We start from the raw sequence: 18,728 nt of genomic DNA, 5'->3' as shown, positions 1-18,728 counted from the left end.
CAGGGCAGGCCTATACGCACTAGGATCCCCGACTTCAACCTGCAGCCCAAGAGTCCTGTAAAAAAGCGCCAGCAGACGTCGTCTGGACGACCGCTGAGACCACTCCTACCGGGAGACGTGGTTCGCGTGAAAGGCCAGGCTTGGTCTCAAAAGGCTAAGGTATTGGGAAAAGTAGCCCCGAGGTCCTACAACGTCGCAACAGGAGAGGGGAGAACGCTGCGGCGTAACCGCCAACAGCTGCTGGCAACCTCGGAGCCATTTACGTACTCCAGCGACAGTGACACTGACGTCGGAGATGATGACGCAGAAGAGCCTCCACATCAGAGCCCGCCTCGCGTGACTTCGCCGGCACCTAGAAGATCCGCGCGCATTAGGGAGGAACCAAGACGTTTAGCATACGGCCCCAACTTTGCTCAAATAGTTTAGCGGCTAGTTCCGGCGGAATACTGTTGAATTTGTGTTTTTCTCGCATTGCACTTCTTTTTTACGCCTTGTTAAAAAAAAAGGATGGGAGATGTATCGTGCTGGGTCATGCTGACCATGACTCATGATGCGCACTCCGGTGCGCACCGACCGATTATGCCTAATATAAGCGGCGACAATAAACCCGGCAAGGCATTGCTGCATCCTGCTTCATCGGTGACCGTCTTAGTCTTTCATCGGTGACCGTCTCACTGCACTAACACTGTCAACGCACAGTGTCTTTAAGGCTGCCTTCTTGCATCTTAACAAGCAATACTAGAAGGCTCGCTTAAGAAATGTAGGTGTGCGTTTTGCAAGCGTTATTTAAACGTTGAAGCGATTCTAAGTATGGTGGCGTTACGTCCAAAATTCATATGATCTGTTACATATGCAGCAGTGGAAGGCGTCAGAAACTTCAAAAACCAAGAGCTCTTAATATACAGCTGAACATAAACGCACATGTTCCCAGAGTTTTGCGTCTGTCGAAGTGTGGCAGTCGCAAACTGGATTAGATCCTTGCACTTTTAGGTCAGTTCTAAAGTCTACTTCGGAAGAAAATAGAAGTTCATTTCGTAATGGTGGTTTGGAACACAATGGTTACTTGTGCAACGTCAAAACATATCAAAACGTAGGCAAGTTCAATTTCTTTTTTGCGTACCTTGTTCCGTCCACGGGTATACGAAAAAGATGCCGCAGGTATTATTGCCAAACGATTTCGAAAGTTCTTCGATAGATTTGTTCGTGCCTCCTTAAATTGAACAGAAAGACACAAGAATTACATACAAATAGGCTGTAATGCAATTAGTTCGCGTTTATCTTCTTTTGATTAGCTTACGTTAAACTTCGGTTAAGCGAAAAAAACTTCAGCTGGTTTAGGAACCAATTCGTAGTACTGGTTTTCTGAAGAAAGCCTTCTACTTAGCGTGGCGCACAATGCTCTTTATTGAAGTGTCAGGAACGGGAACATTTACGCAAAACTACTGAAGCAGATGTATTTGCACGATTAGTGGATATATACTTAAAAATTTACAACTTCATTCTCTAGCTACCAATGAGATCGCAATTCAAGTTAGTCTTTTCAGTAATCTTGCAATCTCTTCTGTCTGTGCTCCTTTTTTTAAAAAAGCACTTTAGATGGGTACAGGAAAAAAAGTGACTTTTCTATAATAAATACGCACAACTAATAATCGATGAAACTACAAATGAAGAATAATATTAGCAGTGACACAAGTACCCTGTCTCGCATATAGGTTTTAGCGCAGAATGACATCTTCATAAATATACAGGCTTTCAGATACCTAGAAATGCAACAACAACATGTTCAACGACAAAATCCTAGTGCTTATTTTTCAAACACGAATTATTTGTTTGCTCACCAAAAGTACTTGCATGGTTTCTGTCTGCCTGTAAAGTTGGGCACAAATCCGGGCCCGAACCAGAAATTAACGACAGGTTTATGCGGGCTGACGTTTTATTATATCAGGCCCAGGCCGTGCTCGGGCTAGATTGACTTTGATGGATGGGTCATGCCAGGTGCAAAGCTCAAAATACAGGCGTCTTGCCAGAACTTGTTTCCACCTTACAGAGCCTTCTCTGAAAGCGCACACCCTTCTCTTTTTCGACTCTGTTTTCTTTAACTACTAGGAGAGAGGATGAAATCACACATGATGATATCTGTGTTTATGATACACAAAGTTATCCCATTTCCTATATCTCATGTACTAAACTTCAGGAAGAACGAACATTCCGGCTACCAGTGCAAGCACCCAAAGGACAATAAGTTGGGCAGAATATGTGACGGAGGACTACCGCACTTCACAGAAGCCAGAATTATTTGAGAGCTTATTTTTAAACGGCTAGTAATTGCTTTATACGAAGTGACTGCCATACGTTTTTGCTTTGTTGTTTCACGTTGATGTGTTCATATGTTGTTTTTCACATTATTGGTTAAGGACATGTCTATCAGCAGACCTTCATAGTGCCAGGCGGGACCGGGCTGGGCTAGGGCTTTTATTTTCTTACGTCGGGCCCAGCCGGGCAGACTCGGTCTCCGGCGGGCCTTCGACGAGGTCAGTATGCGTGGGCAGGGCTTTGGCTCTCAAATTCCACCCGTGAACAGCAATATCTGTCAGTCTACCAAGTATTTAGGTGGCTTGCGCCTCTAATGTGGTCTTCTCGTTTATTTGGTATATGCTAAACTTAGCGTAGGACCACTTTTGACATATATGTATGACATGCGATTTAGGATGTGACCTGATATACCTGTTGGGCGAATAAAATGAAATTGTTAGGCATACGTGACACAATCTCACCTGCACACATTTGAAAATCACTGAAGGTACAAATAGCAAGCTTAAAACAACACCTAGCGTGAATGAAACATACCAATACGTAGGCTTTTTTGTAGGACGTGCATTTCGATGACGGAACAAACAATATTGCAACGTAGCTTGTACCTAAGGCATATAACAATCAACGCTGCTTACGTTTTCACTTTTTGTAGGTTACATCTGCGTTATCAGATAAAATTAGCGGCCCTTTAGAGGTCTTTGTTATCAACCTGTTTGTTAAAATTATAGCCCGCTAAGACGCTAATATTCCTCGAAATACTTAGCTGAACGTTCGGAATACCAGAAATCAATTCGCGAAATCAGTGGGTTCTGTAAGAAATTCACATTGACTTATTTCGTATTTTGTCAAACTTTTCACTTTTAACTGTCCCTATAATCCGTAGTCATTAAATGAGTGTTGTTGCAGTATGACAGGATTTATTTTTTTGCCTTCATGTTTTGACGCACTGCGATATAAGACACAGACCAGAAAAATGAGAAACATTGCAGGGTTTCCGCAAGGCCCTACGTTTTTTTTTTGTTTTATTGTGATAGCAATTAAATGGACACTCTAGGGCCAGATTTCGCTTCTGGCGTTGGCGTCGATGAAATGCACCGAATATGTATCAATATCTATATAAATGAAAACGCAAGGGAGAAAAATACTCAGAAAAAAGACTCCGGCGCGCAGAATCGAACGTGGGACCTCCACGCCTTGAATGCGAGGCCTGTCACCACTGAGCCACCGAGAGGTACCCCCGAGAGGTACCACCGAGAGGTAACCACTATGCTTTCAATTCACAGGTCTCTGCTCCTTATTCCTTGTTTACTAAGGAAAATAATGATCCATATTTGCTTGTGTTCCCATGGTCAAGAGTTTTATGTGAAACCGCTCGTGAGTGTTTTTCATAGCATTATTATCATAAAAACGAAGTCGTTATGAAAATCCCATGTTGACACGCGTGATAGCCGTGTAAACTTGTACCGCGCAGTATTACTGTGATATAACATGTACTGTTAGACATGTATACATGGCGCATGCAAATTGTTTTCATTGCATTTTCTAGCAGAGGAGCACGCGTGATTTGCCTGACTTCTGATGAAGTATGTTGTGCGTAGTTCATAATTACTGGTGATGAATTCATGCAATAAAGAAAAAAAAACTGGAAATGTGGCCACACATACTGTTTTTTTAAACACCTGCTATAGAGCACCTGCTTGCCGCGCAAACAGCTTCGGTTCGATACTCACTGAGACCCAAAATCTTTCATCATTATTTTTATTTGCATCTTTTCAATTTTTTTCTTCACGAACAAGCTGACTTATTTCGACTCCCAACAAACGATGCCGGCGCTGAGATGAGAATTTATGTAAAACGAGCTGTCTAACTCTATGGCACCAATAACTATATTTCAGTGAAGCCCCGGGCACTCGCCATCGAAACCACAACTTCACTACTCTGGAGGTCCCTATTTGCGCTTACAGGTGATTGTTGTTTTGCGTTCGCAGAATTTCAGCGTTAGAAAAAAAATAATTAGCGCCGAGTAGGTGTGCCGGCGTTCTTATATGTCAGCTCTTGGGTAGTTGTTACAAGACTACATAACGCTGAAGAAGCAAGAGAGACCACTAAAAACACGACGTGATTCTGGGATGTGGAGCGCGCCCTCGCTTTCTATCTCGGCTTACGCTTGGCGTCGTGTGAATATATCTCAACACTCACCTCGTTTCCCTACGTTCTCTCCCGTAACATTTTGGTGGAAGGTGCTTGGTAGCAAAGCACGACGGAGCTTTGCAGCGAACGCCTAGTTCCCGCTTCCAACATGTCTACCGACAGGGATGCCCATGCACCAACGGCGCCACTGTGGTCATTGTGACCACTCCACCCCACATCCTGGCAACTTTTCGGACACTGACGGCTAGGACGTCGATGAGTGGCTTCAACTCTACGAGCTCGTGAATGAAAATCACAAGTGGGACCCAACCATGGTGCTGGTAAACTGTATCTTTTAGTTGAAATGAACGGCCAAGGCGTGGTTCAACAGCAACGTGAAAGAGCTCATCAGCTGGGACATGTCTAGGACGAAGTTGCGTGAGTTGTCCAGCCAATCTGCCGTGTGCAAGCAGGCCGCTGAGAAAGAGCATGGTACTCATGTCCTGACATTCACGGAGTCTTACCTGGCCTACATTCAAGATGTCTTGACCCTCCGCCTTAAGGTTGATACCGTTATGACTGAAGCCGACAAGGTAGCGCAAGCACTGAAGGGCATCGCTTATGATGCCTTTCACCTCCTTGTATTTTTCATGTTTTCAAGTTTCAAGTTTTAATCAACAACAATGTCAGTTTACAGAAAAGTACGTACAGGATTGGTAATACACACAAAGAGCCCCAAAGTTAGAAACTCTCAGGGGGGCTCCCATATATTATGTTAACGGGAGAAGACACAAAATATACAACATTCAATTGTTACGGTATCTTCAGTAAGAAAAAAAAGCACAGTGCGAAAAAACGAAAATAGAAACTACATATATGTTTCGCAAGGCAAAAAATGAAAACTTTGAGGAACAAACAAGCGCAAGGTATAATACAAAACGTAAGGACAATATAACATGTTCTAATTGTTATCGCTACTTTAAAGGCAGTTGCTAAGATGAAGATAACTGTTGCAAAAATATTTCTTTACTTGGTTTTTGAATGCATGTTCTGTGGTAGATGATTTTATTACGTAAGAAAGGAAATTCCATAGCTTGATTCCCGTAAATGTAGTGATGAACGTGCCGCAGTTTGTGCGAACTTTAGGCAGAAGGCCGTTTTCAAGCTCAGAAAACCTAGTAATAATATTCTTTACAAAGCTTTCCACGACACTGCCATCTATATGCACATTACTACGAAAAAGCTTATTGATGACAACTGATAACTTCAGCTTAAAGAGGTGACAAAGAATATTTATTTTTAAATTCTGATGAAGTGGCGTTGCATTGGTAAGAAATGGCTGAAAGTCATAAGTCGAAATGCTTGATTCTGTAGGCGTTGTAGTTGGTTGAGGTGGGTCGAATATGTGTTACCCCAGGCTGATACGCAATAAGATAAATGGCTGTGAATATGTGCGTTATAAAGGTACTGGATTATGTGTGGCTGAAAATATGAACGAGGTTTGATTATGGCGCGTATTCCAAAGGTTATCTTGGGAGTGAGTGACTGCGCGTGAAGATTGAATTTCATATGGCGGTCAAGAACAACACCAAGAAACGTTGTACCGTCGGACATGAGAATTAAATTATCGTCCACAAGCACAGATTTAGATTTTGAAAGGACGTTCGGGAAGGAATGAAAAACCATAAAAGCGGTTTTTGATGGATAAATTCGTAAGATGTTCATTCGACACCAGGAACCTATATTATGCAGATCCAAGTTAATGTTTTGTTTTAGCTTATCCACATTATTAGCATAAGTAAAAAAAGGTCGTGTCATCTGCATACAAGATACAGTCTGTAGAAGTCAAAACATTAGGTAGATCAATAATAAATAGCAAAATTAGCAGTGGGCCAAGGATCGAGCCCTGAGGAACACCTTGATTTACTTTCTTAGCTGCTGTAACTTTACCGTCAATCTGGACAACTTGAGTGCGATTGAACAGATAATTAGAGATAAATTGAAGTGCAGGGCCAGTTATGCCATACGATTCAAGTTTATGTATAAGAGTTTTGTGATTAATTGTGTCAAAAGCTTTCTTTTAAATCTATGAATGCGCCACCGACTACGAAGCCTTTGTCGATTGCCCTTTTTATTTTATCGGTGAGTGTTAGAAGCGCAAGCTCAGTAGAATAGCCAGGCCGAAAGCCGTACCGTTTATATGTCAACAGATCAAACTTTGTCAGGTAGGATATTAATCTTGTATGCATAAGACGCTCAATCAATTTTTGCTGAAACATAGAATACAAATGGGCCTATAATTACTCAGAAGTTCGCGATCACCTTTTTTGTGAACAGGTGTTATTCTACCAAATTTTAGGGAATCGAAAAATATTTGTGCTTTAAACATCCTGCTAACAATATCTGCAATGACAGGAGATAGCTCACTAGACTAACTTCATGTGAGATGGATGAACAGAGTCAAGATTAGGTCCCGTGGACTTTAGCGAAGTTATAACACAAAGAACTTCCTCTGCACTCGTAGGTCGCAAGAAGAAAGAATAAGGCTGGCAAGGTAATGTTGGTATTGGGGAATTTCTCAGAGATTCTCAGGTACTGCTAAAATACTCGCTAAATGCATTGGCGATATCAGTTGGATGGCTGTACGTTTCTATTTCAATTCGATTTTTTGTTATCTACTCAAGATATTTATTATGTAGGAATTAGTTTGAGACCTTCCAGTTGCGCCTCGTATCATTGCTATTGTCCAAAGTTTTTCTGAAAATATTCTCGTTTTGCCCATTGGATTGCGGCTGCAACCGTGTTGGAATATTTCTTGAAACGAATTTTAAGTTCAGAGTTAAATGGCTCACAAGTTACTCTTTTGTGATGTGGTTCTTCTTCAAGATCATGGAAGTAGCGCCCTTGTAACCCAAGGTTTTCTGGGATTACTAAAATGATGAGCTATGATATGTACCATGATGCATTCGTCAATCATTGTGTAACTGTAGTCAAAAATAGCTGATAAGCCTTTTCAGCGCAGCATTCATTTATTACGACGGTTCAATCAATTGACTGTACCATAGATACGAATTTTTGAGAATTAAAAGATATCCTCTCTTTGTTTTTCTTACACTTCTCATTTTCTGTACCCAAATTCAGGAATATAGAGTAATGATTTGTCATGCTGTGCTCAATGGCTTCTTCTGTATTGTCTGTAGCAAAACTGGGTAATATGTGGTCAATTAACATATTAGACCCTGCTATGTCACATCTGGTAGGAGTGGTTATTGAAGATTCAAAACCGTAGCCATGTAAACACTCGAGATAATCAGAATATGACTAATTAGTAGAGTCGATAATGTTTACGTTGATGTCTCGATAGTAGATGATATTTTTGTTTTCGTTCGTAATAATGTGCAACAACTTATGGAACGGAAAACAGAACTCAGACTGTGAAGATGCTGGCGAATGATAAATGCACCCTAATACTGTGTTTCGGCCATTGCTTGAGCAAACACTCTTGTCAAATTTTATCTATACAGATTCACAGAACATATTAGAAAACGTAAGGTCATTGCGGCGTTTGTATGACAATGACGATTTATTAAAAACCGCGGATCCACCGCCCCGTGGTGTAGCGCGATAGTGGTACTCGGCATTGTACCCTGATAGTGCATGCAAGATTTGGTCGTCCGGCGACAATAACGTTTAAGAAAAACAAAATAAATGAGAAATTTTGAATAATTAAAGAAAGAAATGCAATGACAGTGTTGTAATTTTTACGTAGGCTGCAAATATTAAAATGTGTCAATGATAGCTTTGGGTTTTTATCACTGCAATGTTTTTTCAGAGTTTGTCAAGAAAAGATTGTTGTGTAGGTTTAGAATCCGAAACAGTAAACAGCAGTTCTCGTAGGCTAGGAGAACACGACAAGGTCACCCGTACTAGAAATACAGTAGACGCGACTATCGTCCGTCCTTCTGGCCTTAATTATGCAGTGATCAGTCCAGAGATGTTTCAAGCCTTTAGCTTTTTTCAGTTCAAGTGCCTGTGCAAACAGCCGTTTCATTTCTTGCGTGAGATGATCATTTGCATAGAAGGGCTTTTCATTGTTTTGGGAAAACCCAACGGCCACAGTCGTCAAGCGACCCTTGCTTACCTTTTTCAAGAATTCCGTCTTTTTATAGCGGCACCTGTTCATTCCTCGTAGCCATTGTAGTATGCAACAAGTATAACATATTCACCTCCATGGTCGTGCTGGTGAGAAGTTTCTTCTGTGCGTTGTTGAACAATAAAAAATAGTGCCCAGTGTACATGCCAATGGCTGCTAATGGGCAACGAGAGACAGGAGCATTCGGCTTTTAATTAACACGCGCGCTGTGATTCCCATTAGCAGCCATTGGCATGTACATTGAGCACTATCTGACAAGAAAAAATTGCTACGTTATACTCGCTGGGTGTAACCTCCTTACTTTCAGAAAGGTTTAGCAAGCGTTGAGCCGTAGTGCCATGAATACAATGAACTAGTATATACCATGAATGAACTCGAGGTGGTTAAAGGTGGGAAGTGAATACGAAGCGCAAGCCGTAAGAAAGTAAAAGCCGAATTCTCCTGTCTCTCATTTCGCATTAGCAGCCATTGGCATGTACATTGAGCACTGTCTGACAGAAAAAGGTTGCTACGTTATACTCGCTGGGCGTAACCTCCTTGGTTTTGGAAAGGTTTAGCGAGCGTTGGGCAGCAGTGAATTGAATACAGTTAACTAGTATATACCATGAACTCGAGGTGGTTAAAGGTGGGAAGTAGACCCGAAGCGCAAGCCGTAAGAAATTGTGCATGTGCCACCTCTCGGTTAGTGCTTGGAATGTCCACTGGATGGCAGTGCTTCTGTAAGTAGACCCGAAGTGCAAGCCGTAAGGAAGTATGCATGTGCCACCTCTCGTTTAGTCCTTGAAATGTCTGCTGGATGGCGGTGCTTCTGTATGGGGAATATAAGATGAAAAGATGTGAGATGATGAATTTGGACAGTTGAATAGATTGACGAACGGACACACAGACAGATAGATGCAAGGATGAACGCATGAACGGACTCAGGGGCGGATGCATGTACGAACGCAGGGACGGACGTAAGCAAGAACGAATGTGTGGACGAATGCTTCGCCCCACTTTCCATCATTCACTTCGTGGATATGCTGCCATTTTTTTTTCGGGAGCAGAAGCGCACGATAACGATCGTGTCTTTTTTGGCTGGCATACGATGCACAGTATCAAGATCCTCAGGTGCAATCTTGCATCACCCATTGACTGAACAACTGCCAGACAGCTTTCACCTTTTGTTGCAGGGACGCCTTTTATTTTTACATTATTCAGGCGGGTGTACTGTTCAAGCTCAGAAACCCTTCATATCAGTTGCTTATTTTGAACTTTCAAAGCCTTGTTTTCAGCATCGAGGTCAGAATTCAGCTTCTTAACACTCTCGACAAGCTCGTTGACCATACTAAGGCTGTTGCGCATCGCCGCGACCTCAGCGCGTAAACACTCAATTTCTTTTGCCAACTCGGCGTTCATCGGCATTCTGTACAACAGCACGCGATTGGGCAACAGCGGCAACGATATTCACGGAACAAAAGAAGAAGTATAGTTGGGTGAATAAATCAAACCAACCTGTGACAAAAATAGCAGTAGATTAGTGACTTGTTCGCGACCGCTACCGCTGCTGCCAATTGTGATTCAGCGCCAGCGATGCTTGCTTATATGCGGGAACTTGGCCGGTAGAGGGCAGATGCAGCACACCACAGCCCCAATCACTGTTGTGACGAAACGGTCCGCTGGCAATACACGTGCAGTGACGATATCTTTTCTTTGCTTCGGCTCGTAAACAGTTCCGCATAAACTGTTCTGTGACGAAAGTAGCAGCAGATTAGTGACTTGTTCACGACCGCAACCACTGCTGCCAATTTAAAGGCTGTTTGGCAGTTCAAGATGTCATTAAGCAGTGCTGACGCTTTAAAGAGCCTGAAAGCCTTCGCTATTCCCACCGCTTCACTCGTCTTCTTAACACCGCTGCAACGTCAACTTCTGAGGACCTCCGTTTCGAGAGCTAGCCATATCCACCCTGTGCTGACATTACGAGAGTCGTTCGACAAGAAATCGAAGCGACGTCACCAGCACCTTTGAGGATCCTGACGCCAAACGATCCTCCGCCCACCTAATTCCTCATACAGAGCGTCGCCAAAAACGGCAAATGCGGGCCCTCAGACGATCTGTTCTGTGAAACAAACCGAAGTCTGTCCACATACCTTGACCACCTGTCAGCACGTAAACGAGATCCACGTAAACGAGATCCAAACGCATGTAGGACGCCTGACGACAAGCGATCTCGCTTCGAACCTACGACCTTCGTAGATTCGATTCCTGCTCACAGTTGGTAATTTTTTCATCCACTTTTTTTTGCTCTTATTTACATTCTATTGGTTTTAATAACTTCCCCTGTACATTCCTTGGCATTACTGTCTGTTAGATCTCATTATTATTGTGTTAAAACACGGAAAAACGAGCCCTTAGGTATACACTTCTTTCCCTTATTAAATATATATATATATATATATATATATATATATATATATATATATATATTTCTTGAAAGTCTTCCTCGATTCGGGTCGAGTTATAAGTCACCAGAAGAAGCGAACAAGCAAACGAAAAACGATGCTTTATTGCCAACGTTACGGCCGGGGACTGGCCTTCGTCAGGGAAGACGTATGCCCTGACGAAGGCCGGTCCCCGGCCATAACGTTGGCAATAAAGCATCGTTTTTCGTTTGCTCGTTCGCTTCTTCTGGTGACTATATATATATATATATATATATATATATATATATATATATATATATATATATATATATATATATATATATATATATATAAGCGGTATATGATGGCAACGAATAAAGACCGCTGAGAAAAAACTAAATATTACTTAACCTCATAAAGTGCTGCGGAATAAAACCCTCCACTCCTGGCTTATCGCACACTGTCTACTGTCAGCCACGCCCCCTGTTTGAGACGGTCTGCACAGCCGCTGCGCTGAATCTGCCTACCGCGTCAATCCAGCTCCAGCAAAAAAAACTGGGGAGGATCGAAGGATTGAGGAAGTGGATTTTAGTATCTCTAACTTTTAGAACTGGGGAAGGTCGCAGGACGTAGAACACCTTTAGTTGACACGCAAGTGGCAAATTTTTCGCTAGGAACAAAAGAAACCTATCTATGGCACTACATTACAGGTCAAGTTGTAAGGCCTATAAGTACGAGGTGGCCGCTAAATTGGGCTACGGCGCATTGGCTCATGTGCTCACGTTGACGAGAGAGCATTTCCATAGTCAACGCATGCCGTTCGCTCGCTCTCGCTGCTCTGGGAGTGCTCAGGCGGTCATGAGGGAGACAAGACGGCTTCTCTTTTCCACGCAACAAATTTGATCGCCATTACCAGTCATGCAGCTAGAATTTTTTTTCAGGGGGAGGGAAGCACCACCTTAATTTTGGGAGAGGAATCATTTTGAAACGACCATTTTTTTGCTTCCAACGCTACGCTGAAAGAAATTTCAAGGCGTGCGCATGCCTGATGTGCCACGCCCTAGCTATGCCCCTGGCCACGACAGTGGCAGTCAGCAGCAGCAGTAGACGACGAAGATGCACTTCAACACTCCTGGACACGAAGACAACTAAAATTTTTTCTTCCTGAAAAAGTAAAACAAAACAAACCGATGGAGACTAGACAGAAACGGCTACAACGAGAAAGCGCACATGGCGGCAGTTTGGGTTCAAGTTTGAGAAAGTATGAAGGTCACTGTATGCTGCAGTGGCCGTGTTCGGTAAAGGACTTAAAAGGAAACGCCCAGCTTGTCTTTTGTCAGACAAAGGAACATGAACGTCGTTGATAGCGTCATTCGAGCAGCTCTTTGCGAACTTTGCTTCTAAGCGCGTGATGGCGAAAGACATCAGTATACGGTTCATATATGTGCTGTGCTCTCACCGTTTTCTTAATTTAGGATGAGGCACGGCACCTAAGTACCTTCACTCCTGGGAATGACCCTATTTGCTTAAACCAGCGTTTTTGCATATATGTGCAAGAGTTGATTCAAATAAGTTAGCTGCAAGCCTTTCTTCATACAACATGGTAATTCCTTGTGGTGATATGCTCTTCCTTCGTCCTTGAGGGGAAACTGTTTACTGCTTAATGTCTGCAGAAATTTCGCGTGGTTCTGGGTGGTTCATCATGTATTATACCCGGATAAAAGGTTTCATTTCAACGTGAAAATAGTTATACCACCGAATATTGATGTGTGAAGTCTTCATCTCTTATCTGAGACTGTCGTCTTAGACATCGCCAGTCAGTAGTAAAAAACATAATTGCTGTCACGTTTTCTGTTTCTTAGACCCATTTACACAGTGAGCAGCGCGTGCACATTCCACAGGCAAGGGCATTTGTAAAAGTCGTGTCTATCTTGCATGTGCAGTGCTGTGAGTCACAATAATTTAACCTCGATATCTCAGAGCCCACATATGCTGAGAAAAGTGTGTACGCAGATTTGTGTTGTTAACATGGTTTTGATTATCTTTTACACATGAACATGTGCGCTTGCTGCTGTTGGGAAGGAGTACATTATCAAATATTCGGTGAGTGAGTGTCTGACTGAGACGATTCTGATGTCAGTTTGTTTCTTTCTTTGTATGTATTTCATCTGCAAAATCACTTTTCATACCACAAGGTTCTAAATTTTAGGCGGAACATACAAGAAAATTTGATCAGAGAATGCAAAATACGTTGTCCAATATCACTTTTGCTGGTCCAATACGACGATGAAATCCCAACCATAGTGCACAAAGGTCAGTAATCGATCAAAGATGCGTCGATACTTCTGCAATGAGCTCGATTCAGTAAAAACTCATTCATATATTTTCATTGTCGGAATGTTGAGGCTCAAGCTGTTTCATAATTATTTGAATTTTGCCTCGCACACAGGTTCCTTTTTTATATTGGTAGTAGCAATGTCGTTAACGACGCTACATGACAGCAATAATCGTATTAAACATATTTTATCTAGCTTCAAAATTCTGTAACCACTTGTCATACAGATCTCCAAAGTGGGCGAAAAGTATGATAAACAAGCGTGAGTAAATACACTGTCGATTAGCATGTAGTTGTGAAAATTGCATGAAATTGCGTAATTGGACCAATTTAAAAGAAGGTTTTTTCTCTGACTTCCTAATTCAATTACCTTGCTGCAAGGTCACGAGCATTCCGTTATATGGTGGATCTTTCCTAGTCTTGTCCATGTTCATAAAGGTTCCTAGTAGGTCTTCGTATGGCCTGCGTGAGAATCATTGAACTTAGCCCCATATATCTAAATAAAGCCATTGCTCAAACTTACGGGTCGTGGTCTTCGCCATAGTACCTCCGGAAATCTGTATAATCAGGAGTTGTATTGTTTACGTAGTCAATTTTAGAATAACGAGCAGTTACGTCCATTGTCGTTTTTAATGTGCATATCACTGATCTATTGCTATAAAACTGAAAAAGAAAGAAAACCACCTTAAACCATAACTCAGAACTCTACGTCTTGAAGACCTTGGACGTCAAGACGCCATGTTTATGCTTCTTTAGAAAGGCGTTTTAAAGTGCTCAGTTGTAAGCACTGAACCACTTTTTCGCAGTTGACGCAAGAAGGAACACGAGCAATGCGCTTTTTGCATTTCACCACATATTGCGCGTAGACGAGTCGGTCAAAGCAGCGAGGACAGAAACGACCATATTCCAATGGACAAACTTGACGAGTTTGAAAGACTAGCCCCCACCTGCTAGCAACCACAAAAAAATGAGAAGAACGCTGTAGTGCTCGTAGTCATTGTGTGAATAACCTCCTCGAAAATGTGAGAAGTATATTCAAGAATGGACAAAATTTTACGTCGCTACAAGATTGTCCAAACAAAGTGGATATCAAGCGGGAATGAATAGAATTTATATACGTATTTGAATACCTACAATGCTCGTGTTGGGCAATCAGTATAGGGGGGAGATAACATTCAAATACATATTTAAAAACATATACATAAAAGCAACGCATTTGAGAACAACAAAGAGATAATAACGAGAATAAAGAGTTGTTGTTACTTTTTTTATGCATGGGCTTTAACATGTGGTATAAGAGATTCGTTGAAGCACCCCACTAGGTGATTGCTACAACGAGCTGCGAAGCATCTGCCCTATTGTTCCCTCTTTGGGTGCGCAAGCCGTAAGAGTGTGCGCGTGAGTCGCTCCTTCAGTACGACCGCGCATAGACTCCCCTAAATCACGGCCGGGCTAGACTGCACGCGCGCGCTTCCGGCTTTCCTTACGGCCTTCTCACCCGTCGCGAATGCAATGGGAGAGTTTCTGAGCACTTTTCGCCACCCGTCGCCGGTAAGGGAGCTGCAACCCTGACGACTAAAAGCACTTCTTGTACTTGATGAGCAGGTTACTGAGCTGTTCTTGTTTATGCGTCTAAAGACTTGGATTAGCATTGAAAGCTGGTTGAAGGGCTTGAGTAGTCTGTGTAGATTTCGCAGAAATGGTAAGAGCGAAAGCGTTGGTGGTTTCTAATATCTCTTCGATGTAGGCAAATGTCATGGCTTTGCTCACGTGCTTGTACTCGTTGCTGAAGTTAGTGAGCATCACTTTGGCGTTCCCTCGTCGCAGCACAGCTATTCCTTTTGCGACGCAACGCAGTTCTTCAAATCAAATCAAATCAAATCAATCAAACTTTATTTCAGGAATGCATACATTTACATGACTAAAATTCTACAGTACAGAGGAGGTCCCGAAGTTAGAAAACTGTCGGGGAGACCTCCGTTAGAGAATAAGTCAAGTGCAATAACAATGCAGCAAGCAGTGAAAAACACTGTGTACGAATTAAACAAAGAATGGTTAAAATTTCATAACAACAAGGCAAGAAAATTTCTGTGTAACAGCAAGTGGTATAGTGAGTAAAAGAAATACTAAAATTAGGAGTAAGGCACGACGGAAGAGTTTAGAAAACACGTTTTGTGATTAGGTACTCTTTAAACATATTGCGAAACGAATAAAATGTGGGACATAACTTTATTTCAAGTGGTATGTTGTTCTATACGGATACACCTGTAAATTTAAGAGTTAGTTTTTCATTATTGCTACGCACTTTAGGGAGAAGGAAATTGTGACAGGCTGAAAACCTGGTGTTATTAGTATTGACAAGATGTTGTGTGGATAGCCCTGAAACACATAGACCATGATAAATGAGGCGGTACATCAATATAGCTAACTTTAGAGTGAATAAAAGAATAATTGGAAGCACGGAAAAATAAATAAAGAGTGGCGTAGAAGGCGAATAAAATGGAGCGAAATCGATCAGACGTAGTGCCCGTTTCTGAAGATGTAGAAGGGGCTCCAGGTGACTGGTATATGTATTATCCCAGGATGAAATGCAATAGGAAAGATGGCTACGAATATATGCACAGTATAATGATAAAATAATGCGTGACTGAAAATAAGGGTGGGCTTTAATGAGAACATGAATGCCAAAAGAAGCTTTTTTTAATATTGAGAGTACATGATAGTTATATTTCAAATGCTTGTCTAGTATTACGCCTAAGAACTTCACATGATCCGATACAGAAATAATATGGTTGTTAAGAGATACGGAAACTGGTGAGGGAAATGTGTTCTGTGCGGCTGAAAACACCACAAATGTAGTTTTAGAGTGATTCATATAAAGATCATTGTTAACACATCATTGATAAATTTTACAGAGATCGGAGTTTAAGCTACTTTCAAGTTCAGCAGTTGTTTTGTGGGATGTAAAAATAGTAGTGTCATCGGCGTAAAGAAGACAGTTAGTATGGTTAAGGGAACTAGGTAGGTCGTTAATAAAAAGTAGGAATAGAAGAGGGCCTAAGAATGAACCTTGAGGGACGCCCATGGTAACTGGCTTAGCAGATGACGCAATGTTATTGACATAATCTACCTGTGAGCGATTTGTTAAGTTGTAGTGCCATCATCAACATCATCATTTTTTCCATCACCGCGCCGCGTCTCTCGCGCAGCTGGCGCGAGCTCGAGCTGCGCGAGGGGGAGAACGAGCTGACACGCCTGGCGTGGCGGACGCTGGTAGCCGACGTGGCTCCGCTTCAGGCCTGCAATGAAGTGGCGAGATCGGCACGGCCCCGTCGGCCGCCTTCGACGTCTTCTCACGTCTCCTCTTCTCTCGCCGCTACATTGGTGACCCGGAGAACACGCCCTTCGCCGAGCGGCCCGCGGCCATGTTCCCGCAACTCTGCCCGCCAGTGCCACCGTTCCAATCGACCTACCCCGAGGTATGGTTCATGCAGCTCGATGCCGTTCTGGCGATCAATGGCGTCACGGACCAGCTGCAGATGCACGCCATTCTTCTCGACGCCCTCCCGGTAGAGTTGCGCCATCTCGCTGCCACTTCAAGCACCAGCCCGCAGCCTTACGATGCCCTCTGCACTGCGGTGCTCGCCCGCAGCGGCAACACATACCGTCCGCTTCCGTTTACCTGCACCAGGCAGGTTTCCCCGGCGTCGCAGAGCAAGGTACGCACGCAAGCGCACGCAGAGCAAGCGACGGCACGTGACACCGTGGCCCTCGCCATTTCCGCGACCACCAGCTCAGACGTCTCGGCCTCCTCCTCGCCGCAGCTGCTGGTCAGCTCCTCGACGGTGCCCCCGGCCGCTCCGCCACCTGCCACTGGTGCCAGCAATGGCCTGCCGGGTGCCTCGCCACATTCCACTCCCACCTCCCCGGCCAGCAGCCGACCACCCTCGGCGTCCCCGCTCCCCGCCCCTGTCCCTGTCTCTGTTTCATGGTCTACGACGGGCCCCAGCGCCGCGTCTTCGCGAAGCCAGAGCCTGCCCTCATCGTCGGCGTCGACACCGGCAACCACCAAAGCAACTGCCACCGTCGCCCCTCTGCCCGTGGCGCCGCAGCAGGCACCTGCGTCGAGACCCGGCGTCGCACAGGTGGTTTCGGCCAGCCCCAGTCCTCGCACCTCTGGTGCCCCCCGGCTCATCCAGCCGAAACAGCCACAGATCCTGCCCAAGCTGTCGAGCGGCAGCGCGAACATGACGACGCCTTCGGCAGCGGCGACCACCTGGTCCCAGTCTCCCCGGGCGGCCCAGCACAAGGCCACACCGCGGCCCGCGCCTGTACTGGCGCCGCAGCCTGCGACCACGGTGCAGCGCGGAGCCGCGATGGGGCTCAACACGGGGAGTCCGCTGCTCATCGGGAACACCGCGGCAGCGCAGCCGGGCATGTTTCCGGCTGGACCTGCGCACGGCACTTTCCTGCTGAACCAGTACATTCCGGGCCTGGGCCACAGCCCGATTCTGATACAAGGCACACTGGGGCAGACCCAGAGCTCTCTGGGACAGATACAGGGGGTCCAGCTAGCCCTGCGGCCACCCCATGCCACGGGCCTGACCCTGGGACCTCAGACGGGGCCCAGGCCCCATGGGGAACATCCAGGACCGCCTGGCACCCCGACGCTTGTCATTCCACAGAACCTGGGGCCAAGGCCCAACATCTTTCTGGCACTGCCACGCATGATGTCGCCCCCCTCGTTTGCCATAGTCCCGGGACAGCCACTGACGCTGCAACAGCTGCAGGCCATGCTGCCCACGCAGACCATGCTGGCCCAGCCCACACTGGGTGCGTTCCAGACAGACCAGCACCAATCCCTGGTGCAGATACCGACGTTCGCCCAGCCGCAGATACTGGCCTTCGCTTCATTTTCCGGTGGGTTTTCGTCATCGCAGACGTGGTTCAACCGCTCATCGGCTCGGACTTCCTCTCATACTTCGATTTGGACGTCAGCGTGCGGCGGCGCCGCCTCATAGATGGTAAGACTCGTCTCTCCATCTCGGGAGTCCTGTCCGACATCGCTCCAATGGCCATCCGCATGCTGATACCTTCCTCACCGTTAGAAAAAATCTTGGCGAGTTTTCCGGAGTTAACTAAACCGTGCAACCTTACTCAGCCACCTAAACATACGGTGACACACCACATCGTCACCCGGGGTCCACCGGCAGCCGCTCGACCACGCCGCCTGTGCGGAGACCACCTAGCTATTGCTAAACGGGAGTTTGACCACATGCTGCAGCTCGGCATTATCCGCCCGTCCTCAAGCGCTTGGGCTTCCCCGCTGCATTTGGTGCCAAAGCGTGATCCTGGTGACTGGCGTCCTTGTGGGGACTATCGAGCGTTGAACGCC

At 44.7% G+C, this 18,728-nt stretch overlaps 1 protein-coding gene across 1 annotated transcript in view; it reads right to left on the bottom strand.

Annotated features, from left to right (window-relative positions):
- Positions 1-18,728, bottom strand: part of LOC119167337 (uncharacterized) — a 73,750-nt gene that overhangs the window by 40,929 nt on the left and 14,093 nt on the right. Inside the window, exons 2-4 of the mRNA XM_037418801.2 lie at positions 13,857-13,996; positions 13,704-13,795; positions 1,121-1,210 (exon numbers count right to left, since the gene is read on the bottom strand). Coding sequence (XP_037274698.1) covers positions 1,121-1,210; positions 13,704-13,795; positions 13,857-13,996 — 322 coding nt within the window. The remainder of the gene's footprint in view (positions 1-1,120; positions 1,211-13,703; positions 13,796-13,856; positions 13,997-18,728) is intronic.

The sequence above is a fragment of the Rhipicephalus microplus genome, unplaced genomic scaffold (genome assembly GCF_043290135.1).
Source record: "Rhipicephalus microplus isolate Deutch F79 unplaced genomic scaffold, USDA_Rmic scaffold_42, whole genome shotgun sequence".
Classification (NCBI taxonomy): Eukaryota; Metazoa; Arthropoda; class Arachnida; order Ixodida; family Ixodidae; genus Rhipicephalus; species Rhipicephalus microplus.
The sequence above is the reverse complement of the archived record's forward strand: the minus strand, read 5'-3'. Positions and strand labels throughout refer to the sequence as shown.